The sequence below is a fragment of the Mus caroli genome, chromosome 9, assembly GCF_900094665.2.
Source record: "Mus caroli chromosome 9, CAROLI_EIJ_v1.1, whole genome shotgun sequence".
NCBI classification, from domain to species: Eukaryota; Metazoa; Chordata; class Mammalia; order Rodentia; family Muridae; genus Mus; species Mus caroli.
This window is the reverse complement of record NC_034578.1, coordinates 74179054-74189524: the sequence shown is the minus strand read 5'-3', so window position 1 is coordinate 74189524 and position 10471 is coordinate 74179054. Positions and strand designations below refer to the sequence as shown.

General features: G+C 37.8%; 1 protein-coding gene across 50 annotated transcripts in view; it reads left to right on the top strand.

The window, feature by feature from the left end:
* The window catches only part of Mlip (muscular LMNA interacting protein), a 241799-nt gene that overhangs the window by 134188 nt on the left and 97140 nt on the right, over window positions 1-10471 (top strand). For 26 of the 50 annotated variants that reach the window (XM_029481434.1, XM_029481437.1, XM_029481433.1 and 23 more), the window contains one exon: window positions 5213-5284. The exons of the other annotated variants lie outside the window; for them this stretch is intronic. In XM_029481434.1, the coding sequence (XP_029337294.1) occupies window positions 5213-5284 (72 nt within the window). The remainder of the gene's footprint in view (window positions 1-5212; window positions 5285-10471) is intronic. 50 annotated transcript variants of the gene reach the window in all.

Below are 10471 nucleotides of genomic sequence, written 5' to 3'. Positions count from 1 at the left end.
TATGTACTCACTGATAAGTGGATATTAGCCCAAAACTTAGGATACCCAAGATATAAGATACAATTTTTAAACGCATGAAACTCAAGAAGAATGAAGACCAAAGTGTGGACACATTGCCCCTTCTTAGAATTGGGAACAAAACACCCATGGAAGGAGTTACAGAGACACAGTTTGGAGCTGTGATGAAAGGATGGACCACCTAGAGACTGCCATATCCAGGGATCCATCCCATAATCAGCTTGGAAACGCTGACACCATTGCATACACTAGCAAGATTTTGCTGAAAGAACCCAGATATAGCTGTCTCTTGTGAGACTATGCTGGGGCCTAACAAACACAGAAGTGGATCCTCACAGTCAGCTGTTGGATGGATCACAGTGCTCCCAATGAAGGAGCTAGAGAAATTTCCCAAGGAGCTAAAGGGATCTGGAACCTTATAGGTGGAACAACATTATGAACTAATCAGTGCCCTGGAGCTCTTGACTCTAGCTGCATATGTATCAAAAGATGGCCTAGTTGGCCATCAGTGGAAAGAGAGGCCAATTGGACTTGCAAACTTNATAGGCCCCAGTACAGGGGAATGCCTGGGCCAAGAAGTGGGAGTGGGTGGGTAGAGGAGTGGGGGGGGTTATGGGGGACTTTTGGGATAGCATTGGAAATGTAAATGAGGAAAATACCTAATTAAAAAAAAACAAAGAATTCCCTCTGTGTTAAATTCTAACAATATTAAGGGAACTTAGAAGAAAGATACTGAATCTGATAAGCATCTTTTATGTCAGTAAGCATGGTTTTTCAGATTGAAAATTTGGGAAAAGCACTTGTCTTAGAGAAGTACAGTATGCCACAGAGTAGCTATTCAAGAGGTAATTATTGAATAAACCCATTAGTTGAATTCTACATCCAGTAAGATTGACAGAATTTTTTGATGTCAATCACACTGAGAGAACTCAGTAGTGAGAGCTTTCCATTTGGACAATGAAAAAGATAATACATCTAACAAAAATGGCTCATGAAATAATATAAATTTTTTGTTTACACAATTTAAAGCAAGAAAACATTGCTCTAATATGAAACTAGACAGAAATAACATTCAAAGTCTAGGATATATCATTTGATTTCTGGTTTTCCTGATGAATCTTTAGCTTCAGGGATCTGTAAATATATGCCATTTTTCCTGTTGTTCATAAAGAAATTGCATTTCATTTTAAATCCTTACCCAGATCCATTGTTTTCTAGAGGTGACAGCATTGTAGGATCAATGTAGATACTAGGACTGGAAGTGACCTCAGGTATCCTCCAGATTTGCCCCTCACGGAGGAGATGGGAGTACAGGACCCAGGAGAGTTGGAGGCTTGCAAAAGATCACAAAGCTGCTGCTTCTTAGAGAAAAGAGGCATTTGGAGAAAGAAAGTTGCAGATAACTATGCAGAGTCTAGTCTCCAATGAGAGGAGTGTTGACTGTTAATATTTAGAGGTCTTCATGTGTGTGGGCTGTTGATTATGTTTTCATGTTTATATGAGAGTATGTATGTACGTATGTATGTATGTATGTATGTATAGATATGAACTTATGTGTGCATTTAAATAAGTACATTCATTTGCATATGAGTATGTGTAAGTGAGGGTTGTGAGTGATATGCTACAGTGGCTTCCTGACATCCTGGCTTTGGGTTGCTAATTCCACTCTAGCTAATGTAACGAACAGAACAAGAAGGAAGAAAACAGCAAGAAGAGAGAATGATTTTGGCTTTCAGCTGTACACTGCTGTTCTTCCTTTAGGTCTGTCACTAAAGCCCTCGTTCTTCCCAGATCCTTCTTAGAAAAATGGATGTGCTAGACTCATCATCGTCATACAAGTTTAACCAAGTGTACTGTAATTGTATCCATAAAACTTAAGGATACATAAAAAAAAAATCCCCACAATATATTCTGATCATACTTTTCCCACCTTGCAACTCCTCCCAGATCTGTTCACCACCTCCCTACCCACGCAACTCTACACCCTATCTCTTTCTCTCTCTAAATAAAACAATCAGGAAAACAAACAGACAAACAAATAACCAACCAACCAACCAAAAAAAAAAAAAAAAAAAAAACTCCAAAAAAAAAAACCCCAAAAAACCAAAAAAAAAACAAACAAACCCCCCCCCACAGTTGGAAACCACATATACAAGCAAAAGACCAATAAGACAAAAAGATTAAAAAAAAAGGCTAAGCAAAGAAATTTGAGGCAAACAGTCTACAAAAATATCACTGAGTTTGTTTTGTGTTGGTCATCCACTGATGGATATAGGACTTACTCAAAAGTGTGTTTAGTATACACAGTGAGAGTTTATTAGGGGAAAAAACCTCTCTGTAAGCAGGTCTCAGTTTCTTGGTTAGAGTTGGTTTCCTATATCTACTTTCTTTCCTCCACCTTGGAACCCTGTCTAAGTTGATCCTGTGCAGGCTCTGAACATGTTTCTACAGGCTGTGAGAGTTCATCTGTATGTTAGTATATTCTGTTGTGTCTGGAGTATGCTTTTTTATTGGCATCATCTATCCCCTTTGCCTCTTAGATTCTTTCCATATCCTCTTCACATAGCTTTCTGAGCCTTGGGAGGAGTAATTTGGTGAAGACATTCCACTTAGGACTGAGTGTTCCAAAGTCTCCTGTTTCTGCACATTCTCAGCTATGTGTCTCTGTGTTAGTTCCCATCTATTGCAAGAGGAGGCATCTTTGATGATGTCTGAGAAAGCCACTAAGCAGAACATAACTAGGAGTCATTTTATCGTAATGTTTCTTTAGCAGAACCATAGCATTTGATTTTCCTTTATACCGATGGCAAACTAGTCTAAAGTTTGTGGCCACCTGAGAATTGTCAGGCATGGGCTTCATCTCTTGGAAATGTCTTTAAATCAAACCAAACAGTGATTGGTTGCTCACACAATGTTTGTGCTGCTATTCCAGCAGTATATCTTTCAGGCAAGTCACAGAAGTGCTGCTTCTTCTTCTATTTTTAGTTTCTTTTATTTATTTATTTATTTATTTATTTATTTATTTATTTATTTATTTAATTTTCATTGAATATTTTATTTATTTACATTTCAAATGTTATCCCTTTCCCAGTCCCCCCCAAAACCTTCTATTCTATCCCCCCTCTTCCTGCTTCTATGAAGGTGTTCCCCCACCCACCCACCGACTCCCTTCTCCCCACCCTGGCTTTCCCCTATACTGGGGCATCCATAGAGCCTTCACAGGACCAAGGGCCTCTCCTCCTACTGATGCCAGACAAGGCTATCCTCTGCTACATATGTGGCTGGAGCCATGGGTGACTCCATGTATACTCTTTTGTTGGTGGCTTAGTCCCTGGGAGCTCTGATGGATCAATAAAGATACCAGTGACCAATGACTGAGGGGTGGGACACTTAGAGTTGTGTGGAAAGACAAAGGGAGAATCAGGAGAATGGGGGAAGAAAAAAGACAACAGCAGCATGAGATAAAGCCAACCAGCCATGTGAGTTTTCAGTTGGATTGGCCAATGGCTACTCTATCTGATTATGCCTGGGGTGGCAGATGAGTTTTAGGGGTGCCCAGTTGTTGAGTTAGCAAAGATGTTTTAAGATTAGCTGGTGTGTGTGTGTGTGTGTGTGTGTGTGCGCGCGCGCATGCATGTGTGTATGTATGTATGTATGTATGTATGTATGTCGTTTTTCATCTGTGGATCTAAGGGGATCTGGGTGGGGACTGGTAGCATGGTCCATCTAGAGTTTAAAGTGAGGTAACAAAAAATACACACAAGTCAGTATGAATGAAGCTTCTAGTTAGGCAATAGCCCAACTTTTGTATGTTCAAGGAGATGGGTCAGAGTTGTCATCAGCACTAGGATGGTGTCAGCTGTCTGTTTGAAGAGAGAAACCAATATCCCTGGCATTTGGGTCTTTCCGTTGGGCCCCTTTGGCCAATGACTCAACTAGATTTAACTCATTCATGGCATAAGAGGTTTTATTTGGTGGTGAACAATGTTTAGCTGGGGCATTGTCTTCCCCATTATTTGGTTACTTCACTCAGATTTTTTTCTCATATATATATGCGCATAGACATGTACACACACACACACACATATGAGAAAGTCTCTCTAATACTAGGTTTACATATGGTCCTCAAATGGCCCTTAGTATTAATTAATTTTCCAGCTCATATTTCCTCCCTTCCCCCTTTATCCATCTCCTTTTCATTTAATTTACTCATTCCAGCCTTCCACCTTTCTGTAACTATATATTCTATTTCCCCTTAGGTTGTATGTTTTGACACCCCCAGTTTTTATTTGTTAAATCTTTGGTTTGCTTTGCAAGGCACAGAGGGAGGCAGCTTGGAGTGCTGTTCCTTGTCCCTGCTGGCTATGAGCCGCTGGGGAAGCTGCCTCAGGTAGGGAATTTGGTATCATACAAGTCTCAAATTTAAACAATCAACTCAAGACCAGCATGAGATAAAATTATGGCTTCTGATACTGAATTTTATCATATTCCAGTTTCTATAGCTTCATTCATCTCCAGATATTCCAAACAACTCATGTAGCTCTATTTGACTAAATCATAGAATGTGTTAAATTTCCTTTGTTAATATCATTGATTAGAAAGCAGAAGTATTTATAGTATTAAATATAAGATTAGGACCAAGAGATTGGGCCTCATTTCCACTATGGACAAATTGTGGTGTTAAAACTGCTGTTAGCTAGGTATAGAGGACTATCCAGCAATTCTACTACTTAGAAGAGGGTGGCAAGAAGAGCATGGGTTTCAGGCCAGCTTGAGCTACATACAGATGTCAAGCCTATCTTAGGCTATATAAAGAGACCTTGCCTAAAATTTCAACTTAAACCAGCCTAAAACTGTTGCAAAATTTTGTATATTATAATCTATGCTTTCGTGAATGATGCAAGTATGTATCAAGAGCTCAATTAAATGATTGGAATATTTACTACTAATGGCTATGTAAAAAGACAAATATTTAGAATTTGTAGGCTAACATCTTATTGTGGTGTTTATTGACCTATCAGTCTAATAAAAGATTAACATGGACTAATTTTTCTTTTTCTGAAATATGCTGTGGAAAATAACTCGTTTTTTTTCATCTGATAATGTGTTATTTAACTTGATAGACCTGCCTACAGTTATGCCTTATTCTTGTCCCTTTTCATCTCCATTCTTGCTTTCTGGTTACCCATTCTAGCAATACAAGACCATGTCAAGCTACAAGGCTTTTGCAGCAATCCCTACAAACACATTGCTCTTGGAACAGAAGGTTAGTGTTGCTTTCAAAGCAGGGTGATGGTTATGCTTCTACTATTCCATTTTGCTATGTGCATAAAATCTCTCCTGAGAAAATGTATGCTTTCCACTTATTCTACTTAAACCAAAACTGCTCCTAGTTGAGAATCCTGTGATGAAAACATCTTAGTTAGCATAATGTCTGACATCCTAGTGATAACTAGGGTTAAGTATGATCTCTGAGCTGTCTTGTCTACTGTCAAGCAGACTTGGAAGTTTGAATCAGAATTCAATATATCTTTCTTCTTTGGAAATTTAAAATCTATTATGTTAAAGAGTTTCTACCTCTGTTTTCATAAACAAAATTCAATGGAATGTAGTGGGATTATGTGCACAACTGGCTAACTTGTTCATTGACTGATCATGATTTGATGAATATCAGCTTCCATTACCATGCTATGTGCATACCTAGCTTTAATACCCAAATATCTATTATAGCAATATAGACTCTACCACCAGCCAAATCTCTTCATCTATGGCTGTCAACTATTGGTCCTACCCTTTTCCCTTCTGATTAGCAGGAAGATTGGTGATAACTCCTAATGATGAAATAACTTTCATATAAATCTATGTAGTTTTGCTTTGCTTTTAAACATCATCAATTATAAAATTATAGGATGATATATATATTAATAAGTTAATTACATATGTGCACGTGAAATCACTTGAAGGATTCACATCAGAATGAAAGTGAAATTGTTCACCAAGTATGGGAAATTGTAGACTTCATATGTTATTTTATGGTGATTTATTTAGGCTATTTAGCAATTACTGCATTAAGCTATTTTTTAACATGGCTAGTAATAGTGCTTCAAATATTGTTGCAATCATTTGTTAAATGTGAACTGGTTATCAGGCAGGTGTAATTTTGATAACAGGTTTATGAATCATCATTTTTATTCTCTTATAATAATGTAGAAATTGAAGCCTTTGTATGATAGCTAAAAAGTAGGAACTATGTGGAACATGTTTAGTAACATAAAGTCAACATTAAATGGGTAACATTTCTTGTAGTCTGAGTTTATGGTAATAATTCCAGATTATCCACATGTGATCTAAAGTCTGTGTTCTGTATGCAAGACTTCATTGATCTTCATGGCTATCTGCTGGAGAAACATCTGAGAGTTGGTCTCTAGCTCCTTTTTTGACTTTGTATCTTTCATACCTTGATAAAAGTTAAGATAGGATTAAAGTATTGGAGAGCATGGGAAGCAACACTTCCTTGGTTACTCATTTTCTCTTTATCTAGGGCCATCATGGCCGTGTTTAGGGATATAGAGCAGCTGCCAGTTTCAGGTGGTCACCTCTGAAATCTGATCACAAGCATCTACCTTCAGAGACGTGGGAGAGGTTTTCTTGGTAGCTTGGGAAAGTAAACACACAGCCTGATGTCTCCTCTGATACGTAGTCCCCTGGAGTATGAGGTGCTGTATGCAGCTATATAAACTTTCCATGTAGAAAAATGATAGTTAATACTCTCTGGAAATCTTTAAGATATGGCTCCAAGTCATATTTGCTTGAGAACCTCTGACTCTCTAGTTTCCCTTTCTACTAATGAACTATTTGATAGGAGTGATAATATGTTGGACATTAAAGATAAAAATTAATTAGTTTAACTTCTAATTTTATCACAAACCTATGTCACAAAGGTGTGTGAGGGATATTGATGCAATTTGTGCAGTTCATATGAAACAGATTTTATGTTGTTTATTTTAAATATAATATTATAGAAGAAAATTAATATCTTATTTTGGTATGATGGGCTATAAATGTCATGATACATGATTTAAAATAATGCTTTTCTAATGAACAATACATTAGTATATAAAATTAATGTAGTCATTTGACCAAGATGAATTATTCTAGACCATAGATACTTGGCATCCTCAAAAGCCATGAATTAAATGAGAATGATTTTAATTTTAATATCATTTGTATAATTGTACATTCTTTTAAAAAATACCAGTGACCTGTAGGATTTATTTATACAATGCCACTAATCTTCCCCCTTCAGTCAAAAGTGTTTCCTGTGATCAACAACAAAGCATTCATAGGATGCCCTTCATAGTGTTCACTGGCCCCATTCTGGTTTTCACCTGCAAGGGATTTGATAGCTTTGAAATAAAAGAACCTTGACAAAGAATGAAAAGGATGAGCTGGCTTCCTCTGAGCCTCTCCCCACCATTGTAGCTTTTAGAGATGGAGCCAATCAGGTCACATACAAACACAGAATGACATCATTTGAACAGCAAAAACATGGAGCAGGGAAATTATAATTTTACATATTTCTATTAATTTTTCTTATTGTATGTTTTAAATCTGACAATTACTTTTAAATAATTAAAAAATGATTTCCTGTTTCCTACCTTACTTTTATTTCCTCTTTTGCCCATTCCTTCTCTTGTTTGTGCTTTTCTTTCCATTCAATAATATTGGAGACTGAACTCAGAGCCTCATGCATGCTAGACAAGCATCTATCATTAAGCTAGATCCTTAGGACAGCAAACTTTTTAATGTAAAGTCATGCTCATTTCAGATAACCTTTTAAAATGACACTGTATTTGCTTTTTTTCAGTGTTGTAGTTTTTCAGAAGTAAATCTGATAGCTTAGTCCTTTGAACCCAACTGTTTATACAGCATAATTCATCATGTCATTGAAGTCAAAGGGATTTACTTCTGAATTGAATGAGAAAATTAAGACCATTTAGAAACTCATTTATTTTGGAAAGAATCAGTAATTTGGAATTAAGAAGAAAGTCTGTGTGCTCCATTTGCATGCATATTTGTGCATCACATGTGTGTCTAATGCCAGGAGAAGGTATTAGACACACTGAAACTGCAGTTGCAGACAGCGGTAAGCCATGTGAGTTCAGGGAATCAAATCTGCTCCTATGGAAGAACAGTCTGTGGTGTTAACCACTGAGCCAGTTCTCTAACTCAGTGGTTTTCATCCAGTGGTCACGACCCCTTTGACAGTTGCATATCAGATATCTTGCATATTAGATTTTTACATTACAAATCATAACAGGAACAAAATTACAGTTAAGAAGTTGCAACGGAATAATTTTATGGTTGTGGGTCACCACAACTTGAGGAAATATATTAAAGGGTGGAAGCATTAGGGAGGTTGAGAACCTCTGCTCTAGCTCCTAGAATATATTTGATATAATATTTTAAAATTTTAATACAATATATTTTGACCCATATTCATCTCTACTACTTCCTTTAAGTCAATGGTTCTCAAACCATGGATCACAATTCCCTTTGGAAAACCTCTATCTACAAAAATATTTACATTATGATGCAGAACAGTAGCATAATTAGTTATGGAGTAGTAAAGAAAATAGCTTTATGTTGGGGTCACCACCCCACGAGGAACTGTATTATAGGGTCACAGCATTAGGAAGGTTGAGAATCACTGCTTTCACTTCTTCTAGATCCACTTCCTACCTCCCACAATACTTATAGTATAGTCTTATGGCCTTTTGCATCCAATGGAGCAAGGCCAACCTACCAGGTGCTTAATCCTCAAAGAAAACCTACCCTCACTCTCAAAGCAGCAATTAACTCTCAACCACACCAGGTTGCAGTGGGGTTCATAGACTGCTTTTCCCCCACTGTGCTAAAATCCTAGCTGCCTTGACCTTGTGCAGATGTTGTACTTGATACCACAAGTGCTGTGGATTCAGGGATACAACAGCTCTTTATGTCCAAAAGACACTGTTTGTTGCGGTCCTTCCCGACAACTGGCTTTTACAATATTTTCACCCCCTCTTCTGCCTTGATCCCTGTTCCTTAGGGGGAGGATGATATTATTGCTTTCTCATTTTGGTGGAGCATCTTGCAGACATTTATTCTCTTTGACCAGTAATAAGTTTCTGTGCAAACCTCTATTCACTACACAATTCCCTAATAAGTTCTGAGAGCAACACTAACCTATGGCTACAAAGATACACATTTAGAGGATAATTTGGCCCTGTGTATTTTTAGTAAAACAGTAGTCGCAGGTTTATATAATCTCCCAAAATGTGAGTTCTTGGCCAAGTTTTACAGTATCAAGTATTTGTTTCTTCCCACGGAATGGGCTTCAAATCCAATCAGAAAGCGATTGGACACCCCAATAACAGTCATGTTACTATTATACCTTGGGCATGTCTTGCCATGCCATTAGGTATTAGTTAGTATAGCTCATAGACTCCAGAGCTAGGAAAGACTGTTGATAATCTGCCTTTCTAGCAGCCCAAAGAGCACCTTCTGGTACTTTGAATGTTTTCAGTTCCTACTTTTGTCCTGTGATAAAGGTGGATAGTATTTTCAGCAATAGGATCTCACCTTCAAGTTCTGGAGGGTGACTGTCTTTGTTAGGGTTTCTATTTCTGTGAAGAGACACCATGAACACACCAACTCTCACAAATGAAAACATTTCATTGGGTCTGGCTTACAGTTTCAGAGATTTAGTCCATTATCATCTTGGCAGGAAGTATGGGAGCATGCCAACAGGCATGTTTCTGGAGAAGGAGCTGAGAGTTCTACATCTTGATCTGCAGGTAGCATAAGAAGACCATGTGCTACACTGGGTGTAGAGCATAGGAGCCCTCAGTGACACTCTTCCATCCACAAGAACACACCTATTCCAATAATACCATTCTGTATGGACCAGGCATTGAAACATATGAGTCTATGGGACCATTCCTATTCAAACCATCACAGTGATCAAGAGCTATAAAATGGCTTGCATTGTTTTATGGTCTTTGGTAATACTCTTACTAACAACTCAAGGGAAGGTATTTCAAGCTGCACCTTTTTATTTGGCAACCTATAACTTCTGGGATGAAAATTGTCCCCTATGTAGGATAATTTCAATTAAAGTATTTTATATTCATATGTGTGTATTATTTACAGATGGAATATTCTCTCTTTTTCTCTTTTTATTAGGTATTTTCTTCATTTACATTTCCAATGCTATCCCAAAAGTCCCCCATACCTTCCCCCCACCCCCGTGCTCCCCTACCCACCCACTCCCACTTCTTGACCCTGGCATTCCCCTGTACTGAGGCATATAAAGTTTGTACAACCAATGGGCCTCTCTTTCCACTGATGGCCAACTAGGCCATCTTCTGATACATATGCAGCTAGAGACATGAGCTCTGGGGGGTACTGG